The 26,697-nt window shown below is 41.7% G+C and overlaps 1 protein-coding gene across 1 annotated transcript in view; it reads left to right on the top strand.

Moving 5' to 3' along the window:
* Positions 1–6,111, top strand: part of lpar1 (lysophosphatidic acid receptor 1) — a 113,267-nt gene extending 107,156 nt beyond the window's left edge. Inside the window, exon 3 of the mRNA XM_041885242.2 lies at positions 5,735–6,111. Coding sequence (XP_041741176.1) covers positions 5,735–6,042 — 308 coding nt within the window. The 3' untranslated portion in view covers positions 6,043–6,111. The remainder of the gene's footprint in view (positions 1–5,734) is intronic.
* The last annotated feature ends 20,586 nt before the right edge of the window (positions 6,112–26,697 follow it).

The raw sequence follows: 26,697 nt of genomic DNA, 5'->3' as shown, positions 1-26,697 counted from the left end.
GAGGCTGCCAAAGACCTGGAACTCCACGTGGGTCGTGCGCGCAGGGACCACCAGATTAGAGTGGCAGCAGCCACGCGGTGTGAAACGTTTGTATGGCCTGTGCAGAGAGGAGAGAACAGGGATAGACAGACACATAGTTGACAGGCTACAGAGAAAGGCTACAATAATGCAAAGGAGATTGGAATGAAATGAACTAAACATCTGGGAAAGCGAGAGAGCGGGGCCTCCCTCACTTACGTTTCACTGAAACACTCAAATATAACTCTCCCAACTTCCACTTTAGAAATTATAATTATTGTAAACTACAGCGGTTCAATGTTTTCTAGGAATAGACTCTAACTTATTTTATTCAGCTAACTTGGTACAGTATTATTCCGTGAAAACCGTCCAGGGCACCGAATCCTATGATGCCATAGCCAACTAGCATGCCAGCCTCCAATAACACGGTTTAGCACCAATACTCGGTTACAACAAACCACTAGTGTGTTAACACGCCAAGCCGATAATTTGTGTCCGTGTCAAACGTTGTGTAAAGTTTTGGGTTCCTTTTGACAGTTTGATTGAGTACGTCGTCAACTTATTCAGCCAGTTAGTTAGCTAGAATAGTTAGCATACTATCAATCAATCAATTTTATTTTATATAGCCCTTCTTACATCAGCTAATATCTCGAAGTGCTGTACAGAAACCCAGCCTAAAACCCCAAACAGCTAGTAATGCAGGTGTAGAAGCACGGTGGCTAGGAAAAACTCCCTAGAAAGGCAAAACCTAGGAAGAAACCTAGAGAGGAACCAGGCTATGAGGGGTGGCCAGTCCTCTTCTGGCTGTGCCGGGTGGAGATTATAACAGAACCATGCCAAGATGTTCAAAAATGTTCATAAGTGACAAGCATGGTCAAATAATAATCAGGAATAAATCTCAGTTGGCTTTTCATAGCCGATCATTAGAGTTTAAAACAGCAGGTCTGGGACAGGTAGGGGTTCCATAACCGCAGGCAGAACAGTTTAAACTGGAATAGCAGCAAGGCCAGGCGGACTGGGGACAGCAAGGAGTCACCACGGCCGGTAGTCCCGACGTATGGTCCTAGGGCTCAGGTCTCTCAGTTGGCTTTTCATAGCCGATCATTTAGAGTTGAAAACAGCAGGTCTGGGACAGGTAGGGGTTTCGTAGCCGCAGGCAGAACAGTTGAAACTGGAATAGCAGCAAGGCCAGGCGGACTGGGGACAGCAAGGTGTCATCATGCCCGGTAGTCCTGACGTATGGTCCTAGGGCTCAGGTTCTCAGAGAGAAAGAGAGAACGAGAGAATTAGAGAGAGCATACTTAAATTCACACAGGACACTGGATAAGACAGGAGAAGTACTCCAGGTATAACCAACTAACCCCAGCCCCCCGACACATAAACTACTGCAGCATAAATACTGGAGGCTGAGACAGGAGCGGTCCGGAGACACTGTGGCCCCATCCGAAGAAACCCCGGACAGGGCCAAACAGGAAGGATATAACCCCACCCACTCCGCCAAAGCACAGCCCCCGCACCACTAGAGGGATATCCCCAACCACCAACTTACAATCCTGAGACAAGGCCGAGTATAGCCCACAGAGGTCTCCACCACAGCACAAACCAAGGGGGGCGCCAACCCAGACAGGAAGATCACGTCAGTAACTCAACCCACTCAAGTGACGCACCCCTCCTAGGGACGGCATGAAAGAGCACCAGCAAGCCAGTGACTCAGCCCCTGCAACAGGGTTAGAGGCAGAGAACCCCAGTGGAGAGGGGAACCGGCCCGGCAGAGACAGCAAGGGCTGTTCGTTGCTCCAGCCTTTCCGTTCACCTTCACACTCCTGGGCCAGACTACACTCAATCATATGACCTACTGAAGAGATAAGTCTTCAGTAAAGACTTAAAGGTTGAGACCGAGTCTGCGTCTCTCACATGGGTAGGCAGACTGTTCCATAAAAATGGAGATCTATAGGAGAAAGCCCTGCCTCCCGCTGTTTGCTTAGAAATTCTAGGGACAATTAGGAGGCCTGCGTCTTGTGACCGTAGCGTACGTATTGGTATGTACGGCAGGACCAACTCGGAAAGATAGGTAGGAGCAAGCCCATGTAACGCTTTATAGGTTAACAGTAAAACCTTGAAATCAGCCCTTGCCTTAACAGGAAGCCAGTGTAGGGAAGCTAGCACTGGAGTAATATGATCAAATTTCTTGGTTCTAGTCAGGATTCTAGCAGCCGTATTTAGCACTAACTGAAGTTTATTTAGTGCTTTATCCGGGTAGCCGGAAAATAGAGCATTGCAGTAGTCTAATCTAGAAGTAACAAATGCATGGATTAATTTTTCTGCATCATTTTTGGACAGAAAATTTCTGATTTTTGCAATGTTACGTAGATGGAAAAAAGCTGTTCCTTGAAACAGTCTTGATATGTTCGTCAAAAGAGAGATCAGGGTCAAGAGTAACGCCTAGGTCCTTCACAGTTTTATTTGAGACGACTTTACAACCATCAAGATGAATTGTCAGATTTAACAGAAGATCTCTTTGTTTCTTGGGACCTAGAACAAGCATCTCTGTTTTGTCCGAGTTTAAAAGTAAAACGTTTTCAGCCATCCACTTCCTTATGTCTGAAACACAGGCTTCTAGCGAGGGCAATTTTGGGGCTTCACCATGCTTCATTGAAATGTACAGCTGTGTGTCATCCGCATAGCAGTGAAAGTTAACATTATGTTTTCGAATAACATCCCCAAGAGGTAAAATATATAGTGAAAACAATAGTGGTCCTAAAACGGAACCTTGAGGAACACCGAAATGTACAGTTGATTTGTCGGAGGACAGACCATTCACAGAGACAAACTGATATCTTTCCGACAGGTAGGATCTAAACCAGGCCAGAACTTGTCCGTGTAGACCAATTTGGGTTTCCAGTCTCTCCAAAAGAATGTGGTGATCGATGGTGTCAAAGGCAGCACTAAGGTCTAGTAGCACGAGGACAGATGCAGAGCCTCGGTCTGACGCCATTAAAAGGTCATTTACCACCTTCACAAGTGCAGTCTCAGTGCTATGATGGGGTCTAAAACCAGACTGAAGCATTTCGTATACATTGTTTGTCTTCAGAAAGGCAGTGAGTTGCTGCGCAACAGCTTTTTCTAAAATTTTTGAGAGGAATGGAAGATTCGATATAGGCCGATAGTTTTTATATTTTCCGGGTCAAGGTTTGGCTTTTTCAAGAGAGGCTTTATCACTGCCACTTTTAGTGAGTTTGGTACACATCCGGTGGATAGAGAGCTGTTTATTATGTTCAACATAGGAGGGCCAAGCACAGGAAGCAGCTCCTTCAGCAGTTTAGTAGGAATAGGATCCAGTATGCAGCTTGAAGGTTTAGAGGCCATGATTATTTTCATCATTGTGTCAAGAGATATAGTACTAAAACACTTAAGTGTCTCTCCCGATCCCAGGCCCTCGCAGAGTCTGGCAGATCCAGGACAGCTAAGCCCTGGAGGAATACGCAGATTCAAAGAGGAGTCCGTAATTTGCTTTCTAATGGTCATGATCTTTTCCTCAAAGAAGTTCATGAATTTATCACTGCTGAAGTGAAAACCATCCTCTCTTGGGGAATGCTGCTTTTTAGTTAGCTTTGCAACAGTATCAAAAGAAATTTTGGATTGTTCTTATTTTCCTCGATTAATTTGGAAAAGTAGGATGATCGAGCAGCAGTGAGGGCTCTTCGGTACTGCACGGTACTGTCTTTCCAAGCTAGTCGGAAGACTTCCAGTTTGGTGTGGCGCCATTTCCGTTCCAATTTCCTGGAAGCTTGCTTCAAAGCTCGGGTATTTTCTGTATACCAGGGAGCTAGTTTCTTATGACAAATGTTTTTCGTTTTTAGGGGTGCAACTGCATCTAGGGTATTGCGCAAGGTTAAATTGAGTTCCTCAGTTAAGTGGTTAACTGATTTTTGTCCTCTGACGTCCTTGGGTAGGCAGAAGGAGTCTGGAAGGGCATCAATGAATTTTTGTGTTGTCTGAGAATTTATAGCACGACTTTTGATGCTCCTTGGTTGGGGTCTGAGCAGATTATTTGTTGCGATTGCAAACGTAATAAAATGGTGGTCCGATAGTCCAGGATTTTGTGGAAAAACATTAAGATCTACAACATTTATTCCATGGGACAAAACTAGGTCCAGAGTATGACTGTGGCAGTGAGTAGGTCCAGAGACATGTTGGACAAAACCCACTGAGTCGATAATGGCTCCGAAAGACTTTTGGAGTGGGTCTGTGGACTTCTCCATGTGAATATTAAAATCACCAAAAATTAGAATATGATCTGCTATGACTACAAGGTCTGATAGGAATTCAGGAAACTCAGAGAGGAACGCTGTATATGGCCCAGGAGGCCTGTAAACAGTAGCTATAAAAAGTGATTGAGTAGGCTGCATAGATTTCATGACTAGAAGCTCGAAAGATGAAAACGTCATTTTTTTTTTGTAAATTGAAATTTGCTATCGTAAATGTTAGCAACACCTCCGCCTTTGCGGGATGCACGGGGAATATGGTCACTAGTGTAACCAGGAGGTGAGGCCTCATTTAACACAGCAAATTCATCAGGCTTAAGCCATGTTTCAGTCAGGCCAATCACATCAAGATTATGATCAGTGATTAGTTCATTGACTATGACTGCCTTTGAAGTGAGGGATCTAACATTAAGTAACCCTATTTTGAGATGTGAGGTATCACGATCTCTTTCAATAATGGCAGGAATGGAGGAGGTCTTTATCCTAATAAGATACTAGCTAGCCATTGCTCTCTGCCAACGAACCAACCCCTCCTCCCACGGCACGAACACACAGAGAGAGCCAAGCTAACATTAACTAGTCACCCATGTCCCAAATTCCCTTGAATGACTCTGGTTACCAGTATGTAAAAACAAAACAAAAATAAATGTAGGTTATAACTTACCATTAGTAGCTACTGTTAGCCAGTTAAATGCAAAGCTACCCACTGAATCGATTCAGCCAGTTCGCGTCTGTCCCAACGGAGAGAAAGCGTCTCCAAATATTAAAGCTAGGTCGTTCCAGCTATTGTTTAGTTAGCTATCCAGGTAGCAACAAGCTAGCTACATTTCGAGTACATTAGCTACTAACTACCTAACGTTAACGCTTCAGATAATGAGGTTAGAAAAACAGCTGAATGGTAGGTAGCTAGCTGGCATAATTACAGGTACTCTTAAGTGTGAAATAACATTGGAAACAACTATCCACAGTTGCTAATAGTTACCAGTAGCTACCCGCTAGCTAGCTAGCTTTATTGGTCCAGGTAGCGGGTTAGCTAGCCTCGTGCTTCACCGGGCTCAGCCGAATACAATACTTACCTACAACAATTACCTACAATAACTACCTACAATAACTACCTAGATAAACTACCTACAATACCTAACTACAATACCTACCTACAATCTAAATACATGGTTTAAGCTTTACTCAACACCATATAAGAAGCCAAGCTGACCTCCCGCTTAGAGGAACACAACCTCACCCGACCCTCACCAGTTAAAACATGTTGATCCGTCTCTAAAAACAGTTATGATGCCCAGACCATTTTGCCCGTGACATGGGCGTTTATCCTGTTTCGATAGAATCCTTATGTCATTAATATATAGAAAATAACATGAAAACTGTATTAGATATATTTATTCTCCTTATTTGATCTTTCAGGCTTAAATCTAACCTCTCCTCTCTTCCTCCAGGTGCGTTCATCGTGTGCTGGACTCCAGGCCTGGTTCTCCTCCTCCTTGATGTGTTCTGTGCCAACTGTAACGTCCTGGACTTTGAGAAGTTCTTCCTGCTTCTGGCTGAGTTTAACTCTGCTATGAACCCCATCATCTACAGCTACCGGGACAAGGAGATGAGTGCCACCTTCAAGCAGATCCTGTGCTGCCAGCGCCAGGAGAACGTTAACGGGACGGCAGCCGAGGGCTCTGACCGCTCAGCCTCCTCTATTAATCACACCGTGCTGAGTGGAGGGAAACAAAACAATGATCACTCAGTGGTGTGAGGAGAGGAGAGGAGGAGGAGAGGAGAGGGACTGGAGCTGGAGCTGGAGACAGGAGGAGAGGAGAGGGACTGGGGCTGGAGCTGGAGGAGAGGAGGAGAGGAGAGGGACTGGAGCTGGAGACAGGAGGAGAGGAGAGGAACTGGAGCTGGAGGAGAGGAGAGGAACTGGAGCTGGAGCTGGAGACAGGAGGAGAGGAGAGGGACTGGGGCTGGAGCTGGAGGAGAGGAGGAGAGGAGAGGGACTGGAGCTGGAGACAGGAGGAGAGGAGAGGAACTGGAGCTGGAGGAGAGGAGAGGAACTGGAGCTGGAGACAGGAGGAGAGGAGAGGGACTGGAGCTGGAGACAGGAGGAGAGGAGAGGAACTGGAGCTGGAGGAGAGGAGAGGGACTGGGGCTGGAGACAGGAGGAGAGGAGAGGGACTGGAGCTAGAGCTAGAGCTGGAGGAGAGGAGAGGAGAGGAACTGGAGCTGGAGGAGAGGAGAGGAACTGGAGCTGGAGGAGAGGAGAGGAACTGGAGCTGGAGACAGGAGGAGAGGAGAGGGACTGGAGATAGAGCTGGAGGAGAGGAGAGGGACTGGGGCTGGAGACAGAAGGAGAGGAGAGGAGAGGGACTGGAGCTGGAGACAGGAGGAGAGGAGAGGGACTGGAGCTGGAGACAGGAGGAGAGGAGAGGAAAGGGACTGGAGCTGGGACAGGAGGAGAGGAGAGGAAAGGGACTGGGGCTGGAACTAGGTGGGGCTGCAGCCAGGAGGGACAGCAGTGTGGAGCCCATCCCAGGGGTGGCCAGGAGATGGGTGGTAGGATGAGGGCAGGCAGGGGCCAATGAGGTGGGTGGGAAATGGACTATAGGTCTAATGTTACTATAAAGACCAGGGAGATATGGACTATAGCTATAATGTTACTATAAAGTCCAGGGTGGTATAATGCAGAAGAAGGAGAAGCTAATGCCTTCTTGCTCTGAGGGTCGGAACAGAGGGTAGAGGCATTGCAAGACTCTGATAGGTTGTTAGTTATTTGTTTTCTATTTTGTAAAAAAAAATGTTTTTGTTGATGTTGATACCACATGAATTATTTAAAGACTAATCTATGATGATGTGAAGAACTGGCCAATGTATAACCACCTCTCCAATATATAACCTGCTCTCTAGATTCCCTCTCTTTCTTACTGAACCTCTTGCCTTACTTCGGTTGTCTCAAATGGCACCCTATTCCCTACATAGTGCACTACTTTAGACCAGAGAATGGCACCCTATTCCCTATATAGTGCACTATTTTAGACCAGAGAATGGCACCCTATTCCCTATATAGTGCACTACTTTTGACCAGAGAATGGCACCCTATTCCCTACATAGTGCACTACTTTTGACCAGTGCCCAGGGCCACCTAGTCCACTATATGGGGAATAGGGTGCCATTTGGGACTCCTTACAGTAGCTTGTGAACTTGAAAGATGATGAAGTGTCTGTCCAGTGAATCGTTCTGCTAATCTCATCCTCACAGTGTCACAGAAACAAACCACCCTGATTTCTAACACCTTTCACTGCAGTACCTGTCATTATAAACACATTACAACGTCATCATACAGTATGGGGAAGAAGTGTCTTTCTAAATGGCTGAATAGCTTTTACCCAAGTATTTTAGTCCTCACTATTATCCCAACAGGTGTTACTGTATTCTGTTGTTGAGCCAGACCAAAGTGGAGCACTCTGTCTACATCACCAAGTAGGTAGTCTGCTAAGACCTGGGCTGTGTCCTAAATGAGCCCTGATCAAAACTACTGCCCTAAATAGGGAATATAGTTCCTTTTTGGACAAAACCCTGTTCATCATTTTAACTTTCTGTTCCCAAGTGTGTTGATCTATTGACCGAAAGCTTGGGACCTGTTTAACCCAACTCATCCTAAGGCCTTGGCTGGATTCCACCCCTAGGATTACAGGCTAAAAAGCCTATGAATATCAAACAGTAAAACAGAAAGAATGTCGTGCCTAAGGAGAACCTGTTCATCATTTTAACTTCACGTTGGCTTTAAGCCAAGTATGAATTCCAAGTATGACAGACCATTTGGGACCATTGATTTGATTGGTGGCAATCCTGCTGTCTTCGGCAATAAAACAGTTTTATCAACTTGCGTGTCAGCAGGCAAGTTTTCAAGATATTGGACTTTCAAGAAGCATAGTGTCACCGGCCACATCATCATGATGAAGTATTTTGCATCATATGAAGCGTTTTTCGCATCGTCATGGTGAAGTATTTTGCATCGTCATGGTGATGTGGCCGGTGACGCTTTGCTTCTTGAAAATCCAATATCTTGAAAACTTGACTGCTGACACGCAAAACATTTTGGGACTGTAACAGTGGACAAATGAAAAAAAATACCAAAAGATTTTACTGCTTTTTTTTTCCTGGCTTTGTTCAGATACCATGTTTTTGACCAATCAGAAAGCATAAACATTCCAGACTTTTCAAGGTGCACACTCTGTCCTGGACAATGACCACAGGAAGTGCTTCTCAGTCAAAGTGCCTACAGTAGAGGTGCATCTGCAGTTAAGGTCCCCATAGAGTGCATATAGATGGCTTTATGTGACTATAGGTTTATTTATGCTATTCATCAGAATGGGTCCCTATAATGCAGCTGGATAACAAACATTTACTCAAGCAGCTTGATGACCTAATAGTGTTACATCTAATGATAGATGATATATATATATATATATATATATATATATATATATATATATATATATATATATATATATATATATATATATATATATATATATATATATATATATATGCTGAAGATGTAATACATGTTAAATCAAGGCTGTAATGTCTGTCTGTCCTATAAGCATGTATGGACACTTCCCCGTCTTCATAACCCATACCTTCATCCTGAGTGTGTACGAGACCTTCCCTGTCTTCATAACCCATACCTTCATCCTGAGTGTGTACGAGACCTTCCCTGTCTTCATAACCCATACCTTCATCCTGAGTGTGTACGAGACCTTCCCTGTCTTCATAACCCATACCTTCATCCTGAGTGTGTACGAGACCTATATACTGTAACCCATCCCTCCTCATAACCCCAGAACCACCATTGACTATAGCCATTCTCAAAACAAGTGTTAGATATTAAACAAACTAAAATATGAAGACCCTTTAAATGTATTTTCCTGCATATACCATTGTATGTACGTATATATGTATTTATGTAAAATATACAGTACCAGTCAAATGTTTGGACCCAACTACTCATTCCAGGGTTTTTCTTTATTTTTACGATTTTCTACATTGTAGAATAATAGTGAAGACATCAAAACTATGAAATAACACATATGGAATCATGTAGTAACCAAAAAAGTTTTAAACAATTCAACATATATGGCATTCTCTCAACCAGCTTCACCTGGAATGCTTTTCCAACAGTTCCCACATATGCTGAGGACTTTTTGGCTGCTTTTCCTTCACTCTGCGGTCCGACTCATCCCAAACCATCTCAATTTGGTTGAGATCGGGGGATTGTGGAGGCCAGGTCATCTGATGCAGCACTCCATCACCCTCCTTCTTGGTAAAATAGCCCTTACACAGCCTGAAGGTGTGTTGGGTCATTGTCCTGTTGAAAAACAAATGATAGTCCCACTAAGCCCAAACCAGATGGGATGGCGTATCGCTGCAGAATGCTGTGGTAGCCATGCTGGTTAAGTGTGCCTTGAATTCTAAATAAATCACAGACAGTGTCACCAGCAAAGCACCCCCACACCATAACACCTCCTCCTCCATGCTTTACGTTGGGAACTACACATGCAGAGATCATCCGTTCACCCACACCACGTCTCACAATGAAACGGCTAGTCCAATTTGGACTCCTGACCAATAGACACATTTCCACCGGTCTAATGTCCATTGCTCGTGTTTCTTGGCCCAAGCAAGTCTCTTCTTATTATTGGTGTCCTTTAGTAGTGGTTTCTTTGCAGCAATTCGACCATGAAGGCCTGATTCACACAGTCTCCTCTGAACAGTTGATGTTGAGATGTGTCTGTTACTTGAACTCTGTGAAGCATTTATTTGGGCTACAATTTCTGAGGTAGGTAACTCTAATGAACTTATCCTCTGCAGCAGAGGTAACTCTGGGTCTTCCACAGCAGAGGTAACTCTGGGTCTTCCATTCCTGTGGCGGTCCTCATGAGAGGACTTTTTCATACTACATGATTCCATATGTGTTATGTCTTCACTCTTATTCTTCAATGTAGAAAATAGTACAAATAAAGAAAAACCCTTGAATGAGTAGGTGTGTCCAAACTTTTGACTGGTACTGTATATTCAAAGTTTATCAACAAAGGGAATGTTTTGTTGTTGGAAATTCAAACAGAACCATGTAATAACCAACTCTGTTAAATCTGAGTTTTGTCTTATTTTTGCATTACGTTGTTGACATTAAATTTGGAACCTCAACTATAATCTATCTTCTAAAAGCATTTACAGAAACGTCAGGGAACCTGAAATAAAATGTCTATTCAATAACTACCGATCGTCATGTACGGTTATGATCTTCAGCGTTCCAAATGGCACACTATTCCCTGTATAGCACACTACTAGGGCCCACAGCCTCAAAAGTAGTGCACTAAATAGGGAATAGGGTATCAATTCTGACACACACATACATACATCAGAAGTGGACTCCGGTAGACCAATGTTTCCATTCAGTCAACATACCTGTAGGAGTCATACTATAACTGTAGGAGTCATACTATAACTGTAGGAGTCATACTATAACTGTAGGAGTCATACTATAACTGAAGGAGTCATACTATAACTGTAAGAGTCATACTATAACTGTAGGAGTCATACTATAACTGCAGGAGTCACACTATAATTATAGGAGTCATACTATAACTGTAGGAGTCACATACTATAACTGTAGGAGTCATACTATAACTGTAGGAGTCATACTATAACTGTAGGAGTCATACTATAACTGAAGGAGTCATACTATAACTATAGGAGTCATACTATAACTGTAGGAGTCACATACTATAACTGTAGGAGTCACATACTATAACTGTGGGAGTCATACTATAACTGTAGGAGTCATACTATAACTGTAGGAGTCATACTATAACTGTAGGAGTCATACTATAACTGTAGGAGTCATACTATAACTGAAGGAGTCATACTATAACTGTAGGAGTCATACTATAACTGTAGGAGTCATACTATAACTTTAGGAGTCATACTATAACTGTAGGAGTCATACTATAACAGTAGGAGTCATACTATAACTGTAGGAGTCATACTATAACTGTAGGAGTCATACTATAACTGTAGGAGTCATACTATAACTGTAGGAGTCACATACTATAACTGTAGGAGTCATACTATAACTGTAGGAGTCATACTATAACAGTAGGAGTCATACTATAACTATAGGAGTCATACTATAACTGTAAGAGTCACATACTATAACTGTAGGAGTCATACTATAACTGTAGGAGTCATACTATAACTGTAGGAGTCATACTATAACTGTAGGAGTCATACTATAACTGTAGGAGTCATACTATAACTATAGGAGTCATACTATAACTGTAGGAGTCACATACTATAACTGTAGGAGTCATACTATAACTGTAGGAGTCATACTATAACTGTAGGAGTCATACTATAACTGTAGGAGTCATACTATAACTGTAGGAGTCACATACTATAACTGTAGGAGTCATACTATAACTGTAGGAGTCATACTATAACTGTAGGAGTCACATACTATAACTGTAGGAGTCATACTATAACTGTAGGAGTCATACTATAACTGTAAGAGTCATACTATAACTGTGGGAGTCATACTATAACTGTAGGAGTCACATACTATAACTGTAGGAGTCATACTATAACTGTAGGAGTCATACTATAACTGTAAGAGTCATACTATAACTGTGGGAGTCATACTATAACTGTAGGAGTCACATACTATAACTGTAGGAGTCATACTATAACTGTAGGAGTCACATACTATAACTATAGGAGTCATACTATAACTGTAGGAGTCATACTATAACTGTAGGAGTCATACTATAACAGTAGGAGTCATACTATAACTGTAGGAGTCATACTATAACTGTAGGAGTCACATACTATAACTGTAGGAGTCATACTATAACTGTAGGAGTCATACTATAACTGAAGGAGTCATACTATAACTGTAGGAGTCATACTATAACTGTAGGAGTCATACTATAACTGTAGGAGTCATACTATAACTGTAGGAGTCATACTATAACTGTAGGAGTCATACTATAACTGTAGGAGTCATACTATAACTGAAGGAGACATACTATAACTGTAGGAGTTATACTATAACTGTAGGAGTCATACTATAACTGAAGGAGTCATACTATAACTGTAGGAGTCATACTATAACTGTAGGAGTCATACTATAACTGTAGGAGTCATACTATAACTATAGGAGTCATACTATAACTGTAGGAGTCACATACTATAACTGAAGGAGTCATACTATAACTGTAGGAGTCACATACTATAACTGTAGGAGTCATACTATAACTGTAGGAGTCACATACTATAACTGTAGGAGTCACATACTATAACTGTAGGAGTCATACTATAACTGTAGGAGTCATACTATAACTGTAGGAGTCATACTATAACTGTAGGAGTCATACTATAACTGTAGGAGTCATACTATAACTGTAGGAGTCATACTATAACTGTAGGAGTCACATACTATAACTGTAGGAGTCATACTATAACTGTAGGAGTCACATACTATAACTATAGGAGTCATACTATAACTGTAGGAGTCATACTATAACTGTAGGAGTCATACTATAACAGTAGGAGTCATACTATAACTGTAGGAGTCATACTATAACTGTAGGAGTCACATACTATAACTGTAGGAGTCATACTATAACTGTAGGAGTCATACTATAACTGAAGGAGTCATACTATAACTGTAGGAGTCATACTATAACTGTAGGAGTCATACTATAACTGTAGGAGTCATACTATAACTGTAGGAGTCATACTATAACTGTAGGAGTCATACTATAACTGTAGGAGTCATACTATAACTGAAGGAGACATACTATAACTGTAGGAGTTATACTATAACTGTAGGAGTCATACTATAACTGAAGGAGTCATACTATAAATGTAGGAGTCATACTATAACTGTAGGAGTCATACTATAACTGTAGGAGTCATACTATAACTATAGGAGTCATACTATAACTGTAGGAGTCACATACTATAACTGAAGGAGTCATACTATAACTGTAGGAGTCACATACTATAACTGTAGGAGTCATACTATAACTGTAGGAGTCACATACTATAACTGTAGGAGTCACATACTATAACTGTAGGAGTCATACTATAACTGTAGGAGTCACATACTATAACTGTAGGAGTCATACTATAACTGTAGGAGTCACATACTATAACTGTAGGAGTCATACTATAACAGTAGGAGTCATACTATAACTGTAGGAGTCACATACTATAACTGTAGGAGTCATACTATAACTGTAGGAGTCATACTATAACTGTAGGAGTCATACTATAACTGTAGGAGTCATACTATAACTGTAGGAGTCATACTATAACTGTAGGAGTCATACTATAACAGTAGGAGTCATACTATAACTGTAGGAGTCACATGCTATAACTGTAGGAGTCATACTATAACTGTAGGAGTCACATACTATAACTGTAGGAGTCATACTATAACTGTAGGAGTCACATACTATAACTGTAGGAGTCATACTATAACTGTAGGAGTCACATACTATAACTGTAGGAGTCATACTATAACTGTAGGAGTCATACTATAACTGTAGGAGTCATACTATAACTGTAGGAGTCATACTATAACTGTAGGAGTCATACTATAACTGTAGGAGTCATACTATAACTGTAGGAGTCATACTATAACTGTAGGAGTCATACTATAACAGTAGGAGTCATACTATAACTGTAGGAGTCACATATTATAACTGTAGGAGTCATACTATAACTGTAGGAGTCATACTATAACTGGAGGAGTCATACTATAACTGTAGGAGTCATACTATAACTGTAGGAGTCATACTATAACTGTAGGAGTCATACTATAACTGTAGGAGTCATACTATAACTGTAGGAGTCACATACTATAACTGTAGGAGTCATACTATAACTGTGGGAGTCATACTATAACTGTAGGAGTCACATACTATAACTGTAGGAGTCATACTATAACTGTAGGAGTCATACTATAACTGTAGGAGTCATACTATAACTGTAGGAGTCATACTATAACTGTAGGAGTCATACTATAACTGTAGGAGTCATACTATAACTGTAGGAGTCATACTATAACTATAGGAGTCATACTATAACTGTAGGAGTCACATACTATAACTATAGGAGTCATACTATAACTGTAGGAGTCATACTATAACTGTAGGAGTCATACTATAACTGTAGGAGTCATACTATAACTGTAGGAGTCATACTATAACTGTAGGAGTCATACTATAACTGTAGGAGTCATACTATAACTGTAGGAGTCATACTATAACTGTAGGAGTCATACTATACCTGTAGGAGTCATACTATAACTGAAGGAGTCATACTATAACTGTAGGAGTCATACTATAACTGTAGGAGTCATACTATAACTGTAGGAGTCATACTATAACTGTAGGAGTCATACTATAACAGTAGGAGTCATACTATAACTGTAGGAGTCATACTATAACTATAGGAGTCATACTATAACTGTAGGAGTCATACTATAACTGTAGGAGTCATACATTAACTATAGGAGTCATACTATAACTGTAGGAGTCACATACTATAACTGTAGGAGTCATACTATAACTGTAGGAGTCATACTATAACTATAGGAGTCATACTATAACTGTAGGAGTCACATACTATAACTGTAGGAGTCATACTATAACTATAGGAGTCATACTATAACTGTAGGAGTCATACTATAACTGTAGGAGTCATACTATAACTGTAGGAGTCACATACTATAACTGTAGGAGTCATACTATAACTGAAGGAGTCATACTATAACTATAGGAGTCATACTATAACTGTAGGAGTCATACAATAACTCTAGGAGTCACATACTATAACTGTAGGAGTCATACTATAACTGTAGGAGTCATACTATAACTGTAGGAGTCATACTATAACTGTAGGAGTCATACTATAACTGTAGGAGTCATACTATAACTGTAGGAGTCATACTATAACAGTAGGAGTCATACTATAACAGTAGGAGTCATACTATAACTGTAGGAGTCATACTATAACTGTAGGAGTCATACTATAACTGTAGGAGTCATACTATAACATTAGGAGTCATACTATAACTGTAGGAGTCATACTATAACAGTAGGAGTCATACTATAACAGTAGGAGTCATACTATAACTGTAGGAGTCATACTAAAACTGTAGGAGTCATACTATAACTGTAGGAGTCATACTATAACTGTAGGAGTCATACTATAACAGTAGGAGTCATACTATAACAGTAGGAGTCATACTATAACTGTAGGAGTCATACTATAACTGTAGGAGTCATACTATAACTGTAGGAGTCATACTATAACTGTAGGAGTCATACTATAACTGTAGGAGTCATACTATAACTGTAGGAGTCATACTATAACTGTAGGAGTCACATACTATAACTGTAGGAGTCACATACTATAACTGTAGGAGTCATACTATAACTGTAGGAGTCATACTATAACTGTGGGAGTCATACTATAACTGTAGGAGTCATACTATAACTGTAGGAGTCATACTATAACTGTAGGAGTCATACTATAACTGTAGGAGTCACATACTATAACTGTAGGAGTCATACTATAACTGTAGGAGTCATACTATAACTGTAGGAGTCATACTATAACTGTAGGAGTCATACTATAACTGTAGGAGTCACATACTATAACTGAAGGAGTCACATACTATAACTGTAGGAGTCACATACTATAACTGTAGGAGTCATACTATAACTGTAGGAGTCATACTATAACTGTAGGAGTCATACTATAACAGTAGGAGTCATACTATAACTGTAGGAGTCATACTATAACTGTAGGAGTCATACTATAACTGTAGGAGTCATACTATAACTGTAGGAGTCACATACTATAACTGTAGGAGTCATACTATAACTGTAGGAGTCATACTATAACTGTAGGAGTCATACTATAACAGTAGGAGTCATACTATAACAGTAGGAGTCATACTATAACTGTAGGAGTCATACTATAACTGTAGGAGACATACTCTAACTGTAGGAGTCATACTATAACTGTAGGAGTCATACTATAACTGTAGGAGTCATACTATAACAGTAGGAGTCATACTATAACTGTAGGAGTCATACTATAACTGTAGGAGTCATACTATAACTGTAGGAGTCATACTATAACTGTAGGAGTCATACTATAACAGTAGGAGTCATACTATAACAGTAGGAGTCATACTATAACTGTAGGAGTCATACTATAACTGTAGGAGTCATACTATAACTGTAGGAGTCATACTATAACTGTAGGAGTCATACTATAACTGTAGGAGTCACATACTATAACTGTAGGAGTCATACTATAACTGTAGGAGTCATACTATAACTGTAGGAGTCACACTATAACTGTAGGAGTCATACTATAACTGTAGGAGTCATACTATAACTGTAGGAGTCATACTATAACTGTAGGAGTCATACTATAACTATAGGAGTCATACTATAACTGTGGGAGTCATACTATAACTGTAGGAGTCATACTATAACTGTAGGAGTCACATACTATAACTGTAGGAGTCATACTATAACTGTAGGAGTCATACTATAACTGTAGGAGTCATACTATAACTGTAGGAGTCATACTATAACTGTAGGAGTCATACTATAACTGTAGGAGTCATACTATAACTGTAGGAGTCATACTATAACTGTAGGAGTCACATACTATAACTGTAGGAGTCATACTATAACTGTAGGAGTCATACTATAACTGTAGGAGTCATACTATAACAGTAGGAGTCATACTATAACTGTAGGAGTCATACTATAACTGTAGGAGTCATACTATAACTGTAGGAGTCACATACTATAACTGTAGGAGTCATACTATAACTGTAGGAGTCATACTATAACTGTAGGAGTCACACTATAACTGTAGGAGTCATACTATAACTGTAGGAGTCATACTATAACTGTAGGAGTCATACTATAACTGTAGGAGTCATACTATAACTATAGGAGTCATACTCTAACTGTGGGAGTCTTACTATAACTGTAGGAGTCATACTATAACTGTAGGAGTCATACTATAACTGTAGGAGTCATACTATAACTGTAGGAGTCATACTATAACTGTAGGAGTCACATACTATAACTGTAGGAGTCATACTATAACTGTAGGAGTCACATACTATAACTGTAGGAGTCACATACTATAACTGTAGGAGTCATACTATAACTGTAGGAGTCATACTATAACTGTAGGAGTCATACTATAACTGTAGGAGTCATACTATAACTGTAGGAGTCATACTATAACTGTAGGAGTCATACTATAACTGTAGGAGTCATACTATAACTGTAGGAGTCACATACAATAACTGTAGGAGTCATACTATAACTGTAGGAGTCACATACTATAACTGTAGGAGTCATACTATAACAGTAGGAGTCATACTATAACTGTAGGAGTCACATACTATAACTGTAGGAGTCATACTATAACAGTAGGAGTCATACTATAACTGTAGGAGTCATACTCCATTTAGTCAACATAACTGTAGCAATCATACTATAACTATGGGAGTCTTACTACATTCACTCAACATAAATATACAGTGAGGGGAAAAAAGTATTTGATCCCCAGCGGATTTTGTACGTTTGCCCACTGACAAAGAAATTATCAGTCTATAATTTTAATGGAAGGTTTATTTGAACAGTGAGAGACAGAATAACAACAACAAAATCCAGAAAAACGCATTTCAAAAATGTTATAAATTGATTAGCATTTTAATGAGGAAAATGTATATTTGAGACTCTTCAAAGTAGCCTTGATGACAGCTTTGCAGACTCTTGGCATTCTCTCAACCAGCTTCACCTGGAAGCTTCACCAGCTTCTCATCTCCCAGCGTCCTCACAGGAAGGACGTCAGCGTTGTGCAACAGCTGAAACCTGGTCCTGACTGAGTCCCAACGCTCCTTGGTGACAACAACTCCAGGCTCCAGAGCATCGAAGCTGTAAAACAGGAAATACTTTTTAAAAAATTAAGAAGACATTACAACATTGCATAACATCAATTCACCTCCCAAGTTTAGATAAGAAGAATAACCTCATACAATGCAATGAAAATTACATTCACCTGAAGTGCTGGTACTGCTTGATCTGTGGCAGCGGCCTGAAGTACAGAGTCAGGTGTTGTTGCCAGCCATAGCTTTCCACCAGCTCCGTACCATCCTCCAGTCCAACCAGCTGTGGGATGTTGACCCCTGTCACAGTGCTGTTCTTCACCACACCAGCAATATCAGACAAAGTGTTCACTCTGGTCTTTCTGAAGCGCTGCTTGATGAGGCAGAAGCACCAGTCGGGAGCAAAGTTGGTGTGGCCTGTGATCAGGAAGTGAAGGTCCAGACTGTGGTGTGGCTGGTGATCAGGAAGTGAAGGTCCAGACTGTGGTGGAGCTTGTGATCAGGAAGTGAAGGTCCAGACTGTGGTGGAGCTTGTGATCAGGAAGTGAAGGTCCAGACTGTGGCGTGGCCTGTGATCAGGAAGTGAAGGTCCAGACTGTGTTGTGGCTGGTGATCAGGAAGTGAAGGTCCAGACTCTGGTGGAGCTGGTGATCAGGAAGTGAAGGTCCAGACTGTGGTGTGGCTTGTGATCAGGAAGTGAAGGTCCAGACTGTGGTGGAGCTGGTGATCAGGAAGTGAAGGTCCAGACTGTTGTGGAGCTTGTGATCAGGAAGTGAAGGTCCAGACTGTGGTGGAGCTGGTGATCAGGAAGTGAAGGTTCAGACTGTGGTGGAGCTTGTGATCAGGAAGTGAAGGTCCAGACTGTGGTGGAGCTGGTGATCAGGAAGTGAAGGTCCAGACTGTGATGGAGCTGGTGATCAGGAAGTGAAGGTCCAGACTGTGGTGGAGCTGGTGATCAGGAAGTGAAGGTCCAGACTGTGGTGGAGCTGGTGATCAGGAAGTGAAGGTCCAGACTGTGGTGGAGCTTGTGGAGCTGGTCCTCCAGGCACAATACCAGATCACAACTTGTTCTTGTTTTGGTCGCTGCAGTTGATCACAATTCAGGTCCACACGTGTTTCCCCGACTCTGTAGTTGGTGAAGAAATGGTGCATGTAGTTGATGACTGCGCTGCTGCCTTTGCTGGATGACATGCCTTCATCAATCAAGTAGTAGACTTGTTGTGGTATTCCTTCACAGCAGACACCAAACAAGCCACACTTGAGAGGAGTTAAAAAGTAGATGAGACCTAGATGCATAGGGTCAGAAGGATAGTGCACCTGGAAGATTGGCAGATCTGAAGACCTGCTAGTTGTTCCTCTGGCACAGCCAGTACAGGTATGTCCTGGGCTTAGTGTCTGGCACAGCCAGCACAGGTCTGTCCTGGGCTTAGTGCTTGAGATGTTGGGCAGCAGTTTTCTCCACAGATTCCTGAAGGAAGAAAGCCTGACTACACGTACCTCTGGAAAATACAGAAATAAAGTGAGATCAATAAAAGTAGTGCTAATCATCTTGGAGGTAAATTAAATAATCAAAACGTGTTGTTTATGCTTTACATAACAAGTGTTGTCATCGATTCCTTGTAGAGACGCCACAAGTCCTCATGCTTCAGGTGTAAGTTGACCTGTGTAAAATGCTCGTCAACATCTCATTCCAAAATCATGGCCATTAATATGGAGTTGGTCCCCCCCTTTGCTGCTATAACAGCCTCCACTCTTCTGGGAAGGCTTTCCACTAGATATTGGAACATTGCTGCTGCACAAGAGTAACTCTGTGTTGTTGTTTTTATCGCACTGCTTTGCTTTATCTTGGCCAGGTCGCAGTTGTAAATGAGAACTTGTTCTCAACTGGCTTACCTGGTTAAATAAAAAATATGATAAAATAAAGGGCATTAGTGAGGTCGGGCACAGATTTTGGGCGATTAGGCCTGGCTCGCAGGCGGCGTTCCAATTCATCCCAAAGGTGTTCGATGGGGTTGAGGTCAGGGCTCTGTGCAGGCCAGTCAAGTTCTTCCACACCGATCTCGAAAAAACATTTCTGTATGGACCTCGCTTTGTGCATGGGGACATTGTCATGCTGAAACAGGAAATGGCCTTCACCAAACTGTTGCCACAAAGTTGGAAGCAAAGTTGGAAGAATCGTCTAGAATGTCATTGTATGCTGTAGCATTAAGATTTCCCTTCACTGGAACTAAGGGCCCTAGCCCAGACCATGAAAAACAGCCCCAGACTATTATTCCTCCTCCACCAAACTTTAGAGTTGGCACTATGCATTGGGGCAGGTAGCATTCTCCAGATTAGTCCGTCGGACTGCCAGATGGTGAAGCGTGATTCATCACTCCAGAGAAAGTGTTTCCAATGCTCCAGAGTCCAATGACGGCGAGCTTTACACCACTCCAGCCAACGCTTGGCATTGCGCATGGTGTTCTTAGGCTTGTGTGCAGCTGCTCGACAATGGAAACCTTTTTCATGAAGCTCCCGACGAACAGTTCTTGTGCTGACTTTGCTTCCATAGGCAGTTTGGAATTCGGTAGTGAGTGTTGCAACCAAGGACAGACAATTTTTACTCTCTACAGCATTCGGCGGACCCGTTCTGTGAGCTTGTGTGGCCTACCACTTCGCGGCTGAGCCGTTGTTGCTCCTAGACGTTTCCACTTCACAATAACAGCACTTACAGTTGACCGGGGCAGCTCTAGCAGGGCAGAAATTTGACAAACTGACTTGTTGGAAAGTTGGCATCCTATGATGGTGCCACATTGAAAGTCACTGAGCTCTTCAGTAAGGCCATTCTACTGCAAATGTTTGTCTATGAAGATTGCATGGATGTGTGCTCGATTTCATACCCCTGTCAGCAATGGGTGTGGCTGAAATAGCCGAATCCACTAATTTGAAAGGTTGTCCACATACTTTTGTGTGTACAGTGGGGAAAAAAATATGTAGTCAGCCACCAATTGTGCAAGTTCTCCCACTTAAAAAGATGAGAGAGGCCTGTAATTTTCACCATAGGTACACGTCAACTATGACAGACAAAATGAGAAAAAACTATCCAGAAAATCACATTGAAGGATTTCTTTATTAATTTATTTGCAGATAATGGTGGAAAATAAGTATTTGTTCAATAACAAAAGTTTCTCAATACTTTGTTATATACCCTTTGTTGGCAATGACACAGGTCAAACGTTTTCTGTAAGTCTTCACAAGGTTTTCACACACTGTTGCTGGTATTTTGGCCCATTCCTCCATGCAGATCTCAGAACTCCCTCCAAAGATTTTCTATGGGGTTGAGATCTGGAGACTGGCTAGGCCACTCCAGGACCTTGAAATGCTTCTTACGAAGCCACTCCTTCGTTGCCCGGGCGGTGTGTTTGGGATCATTGCTGGGATTCATGCTGAAAGACACAGCCACGTTTCATCTTCAATGCCCTTGCTGATGGAAGGAGGTTTTCACTCAAAATCTCACGATACATGGCCCCATTCATTCTTTCCTTTACACGGATCAGTCGTCCTGGTCCCTTTGCAGAAAAACAGCCCCAAAGCATGATGTTTCCACCCCCATGCGTCACAGTAGGTATGGTGTTCTTTGGATGCAACTCAGCATTCTTTGTCCTCCAAACACGACGAGTTGAGTTTTTACCAAAAAGTTATATTTTGGTTTCATCTGACCATATGACATTCTCCCAATCCTCTTCTGGATCATCCAAATGCACTCTAGCAAACTTCAGACGGGCCTGGACATGTACTGGCTTAAGCAGGGGGACACGTCCGACACTGCAGGATTTGAGTCCCTGGCGGCGTAGTGTGTTACTGATGGTAGGCTTTGTTACTTTGGTCCCAGCTCTCTGCAGGTCATTCACTAGGTCCCCCCATGTGGTTCTGGGATTTTTGCTCACTGTTCTTGTGATCATTTTGACCCCACGGTGTGAGATCTTGCGTGGAGCCCCAGATCGAGGGAGATTATCAGTGGTCTTGTATGTCTTCCATTTCCTAATAATTGCTCCCACAGTTGATTTCTTCAAACCAAGCTGCTTACCTATTGCAGATTCAGTCTTCCCAGCCTGGTGCAGGTCTACAATTTTGTTTCTGGTGTCTTTTGACAGCTCTTTGGTCTTGGTCATAGTGGAGTTTGGAGTGTGACTGTTTGAGGTTGTGGACAGGTGTCTTTTATACTGATAACAAGTTCAAACAGGTGCCATTAATACAGGTAACGAGTGGAGGACAGAGGAGCCTCTTAAAGAAGAAGTTACAGGTCTGTGAGAGCCAGAAATATTGCTTGTTTGTAGGTGACCAAATACTTATTTTCCACCATAATTTGCAAATAAATTCATAAAAAATCCTACAATGTGATTTTCTGGAATTTTTTTCTCATTTTGTCTGTCATAGTTGACGTGTACCTATGATGAAAATTACAGGCCTCTCTCATCTTTTTAAGTGGGAGAACTTGCACAATTGGTGGCTGACTAAATACTTTTTTCCCCACTGTATATATACTGTATATATGGTAGTGGATATAATATATAGATTTACTGGTCCCTACCTGTATGCAAATTATTTGACAGCCATTCTATCAAAATTGTTTTTATTTATTTATTTATTTTAAGACATAAATTGGTGCACCTGTCAATTACTTTAGAAGGCGGGATACTGATGATTTAAATGTTTTCACTGTCCAGATCCATCTACACTCTTAAGATATCCAGACACAATGTGTGCCTGACTACCTCAATGAGTCTTTTAATCGTCTACACCTGTCTAAAAAATGTGGACACAATCAGAATGTGGAAAAAATCAGGACAAAGGATTCATGTTTAGAACCAGGTATAAACGGGGCTACTGTTTCTCTCAGTCCCGACACCTCAGTCGTAATAGCGGTCATATTATGACAGGCAAATTTACGTTAGTGGTCTGATGTCTGAAATCCCTTGTTGACTGGGATTCAGGAGGAGTCAGGAAGGCTTAACCAGGAGGAAGGAGGAGGACTGTGTCAGTCCATGTGGAGCTCTCTGGAACGTGCTGCAGGGACCTTGGGTGTGCGTCCCAAATAGCACCCTATTCCCTATATAGTGCGCTATGGCCCAGAGAGCTCTGGTTAAAAGTAGTGCAATATATAGGGAATAGAGTGCTATTGGGGACGCACTGCCTGAGTCTTTAATGGATAAACCAGCAGGATGTCATCCAGGTCAGGAAGAGTTGAGGCTTTGAGATCATCAAGTCCCTGTTTCACCTCCTGTCTGCCTGTCTGTCTGTCTGTCTGTCTGTCTGTCTGTCTGTCTGTCTGTCTGTCTGTCTGTCTGTCTGTCTGTCTGTCTGTCTGTCTGTCTGTCTGTCTCTCTGTCTCTCTGTCTCTCTGTCTCTCTGTCTGTTTGTCTGTCTGCTTCCCTGCCTGCCTGTTGGTGTTGTGGGTCTCTGTCTTCTGTAGTGGCTTGGCTGGAAGCTGGGGGAGGAGAGGAGAGGAGAGGAGAGGAGAGGAGAGGAGAGGAGAGGAGAGGAGAGGAGAGGAGAGGAGAGGAGAGGAGAGGAGAGGAGAGGAGAGGAGGGAGAGGAGAGGAGAGGAGAGGGAGAGGAGAGGAGAGGAGAGGAGAGGGAGAGGAGAGGAGAGGAGAGGAGAGGAGAGGAGAGGAGAGGAGAGGAGAGGAGAGGAGTGGGGGAGTCTTGGTTTGTTTTCTCTTGCTGGTAGCGGCCTTAAAGGTTCTCCCTTTCTTTTAAATGTTTTCTTTTTCTTTCTTTCTCTTTCCCCTTTTTTGGTAAAGTAAATCTGAGTGATTCCTTATAGTATGTTACCTTTTCTCCACTTTGCAAACTGACAACAGAGAAGAGAAACGTAACGGTTTCTGGAGAGGTGGTAAATCGCGTGTGTTTGCTTAGTCAAATGTTCTATCGTGTCGACATTGAAGTTAAACTCTGAGTAACTCGAAGACAGAGCACATGCTGGAACAGTTGTGCCCAAGCTTTTCTCTATGGAAAGAAAACTTTATTGAACCGAGGGTGATTGTGGTGAAACAGTGCCATCTATGTTACAAGATTAGTAACAAATATGTAACAAAAATGAAGACCAAGCAGCTGTGTACAATACAATAGTTATGATTTACTGGCTGTAAATAAAGTCTCAACCCAAAATGGCACCCTATTCCCTATATAGTGCACTACTTTTTACCAAATGGCACCCTATTCCCTATATAGTGCACTACTTTTTACCAAATGACACCCTATTCCCTATTTAGTGCACTACTTTAGACCAGGGCCCATTGCTGATGCAAAGGTCCATCTATATGCAAATGAACCATCATCTATAGCTCTGCTCCCACTAGATGAGGCATTTAATGTTGTCCAGTATCACCTCTTTAAGCTGAAATTGGTCTTAAATGCTGAGAAAACGAAACTAATGGAATTCTTAAGATCAAGAAAGCTATTCTGCCTCAGATAGTCTTAGCAAACGAAGCCAATAGAAGTTCAGTCAAACTGAACAGTCATCATAGAAGGATTTTACCTTGAAGCTCTGTATTTTAAGCCCCAAATTCAACAGCTTACTAAAAAGCTTAAGCAGGGTTTTTTTCTTTAGGAACAAGTACTGTTTTTAATTTCAAGACAGAAAAGACCTTGATGCAGCCATCTTTCTGCCTTTGATGGATATGATGAATGCCCCAGGGTGAGTTAGTTTGACCACCCCAACACAGTCAGACTGCTAGGTGAGTTAATTAGTTTGACCACCACAACATAGTCAGTCGATTAGGTCAGTTAGTTTGACCACCCCAACATAGTCAGACTGCTAAGTGAGTTAATTTGACCACCCAAACATAGTCAGGCAACTAGATGAGTCAGTTTGACAAACCCAACATAGTCAGTCTGCTGGGTGAGTACGTTTTTTTACCGATCCAACATAGTCAGGATGTCAGGTGAGTTAGTTTGACCACCCCAACATAGTCAGGCTGCTACAGTGGCTTGCGAAAGTATTCACCCCCCTTGGAATTTTTCCTATTCTGTTGCCTTACAACCTGGAATTTAAATGGATTTTTGGGGGGGTTGTATCATTTGATTTACACAACATGCCTACCATTTTGAAGATGCAAAATATGTTTTATTGTGAGACAAACAAGAAATAAGACACAAAAAAAACAGAAAACTTGAGCGTCCATAGCTATGCTTATGGTCATTGTCCTGCTGGAAGGTGAACCTCCGTCCCAGTCTCAAATCTCTGGAAGACTGAAACAGGTTTCCCTCAAGAATTTCCCTGTATTTAGCGCAATCCATCATTCATTCAATTCTGACCAGTTTCCCAGTCCCTGCCGATGAAAAACATCCCCACAGCATGATGCTGCCACCACCATGCTTCACTGTGGGGATGGTGTTCTCGGGTGATGAGAGGTGTTGGGTTTGCGCCAGACATAGCGTTTTCCTTGATGGCCAAAAAGCTCAATTTTAGTCTCATCTGACCAGAGTACCTTCTTCCATATCTTTGGGGAGTCTCCCACATGCCTTTTGGCGATCTCTGTGGAGTGTAGGGCTTAAAGTGATCCTATGGACAGATACTCCAATCTCCACTGTGGAGCTTTGCAGATCCTTCAGGGTTATCTTTGGTCTCTTTGTTGCCTCTCTGATTAATGCCCTCCTTGCCTGGTCGTGAGTGTTGGTGGGCGGCCCTCTCTTGGCAGGTTTGTTGTGGTGCCATATTCTTTCAATTTTTATATAATGTATTTAATGGTGCTCCATGGGATGTTCAAAGTTTCTGATATTTTTTTATAACCCAACCCTGATCTGTACTTCTCCACAACTTTGTCCCTGACCTGTTTGGAGAGCTCCTTGGTCTTCATGGTGCCGCTTGCTTGGTGGTGCCCCTTGCTTAGTGGTGTTGCAGACTCTGGGGCCTTTCAGAACAGGTGTATATATACTGAGATCATGTGACACTTAGATTTTACACAGGTGGACTTTATTTAGGGGCTTCATAGCAAAGGAGGTGAATACATATGCACGCACCACTTTTCCGTTATTTATTTTTTTAGAATCTTTTGAAACAAGTTCTTTTTTTCATTTCACTTCACCAATTTTGACTATTTTGTGTATGTCCATGACATGAAATAAAAATAAAAATAAAAATAAATTTCAATTACAGGTTGTAATGCAACTAAATAGGAAAAACGCCAAGGTGGATGAATACTTTGGCAAGGCACTGTATATCTGTATTTCATTTTCACTAAATTTGCATACATTTCTAAAAACATATTTGATTAATTTAATCCATTTTGAATTCAGGCTGTAACACAACAACATGTGGAATAAGTCAAGGGGTATGAATACTTTCTGAAGGCAGTAGAATGTCCCTCCTTTGGTAAGGGTGCTTTTAGCTTTGCTGCCCAATAATCTTGGAAAACTTTGCAGAAGGAC

Source organism: Coregonus clupeaformis, chromosome 9 (genome assembly GCF_020615455.1).
Source record: "Coregonus clupeaformis isolate EN_2021a chromosome 9, ASM2061545v1, whole genome shotgun sequence".
Taxonomy (NCBI): Eukaryota; Metazoa; Chordata; class Actinopteri; order Salmoniformes; family Salmonidae; genus Coregonus; species Coregonus clupeaformis.
This window is presented reverse-complemented; position numbering and strand designations above follow the sequence as displayed.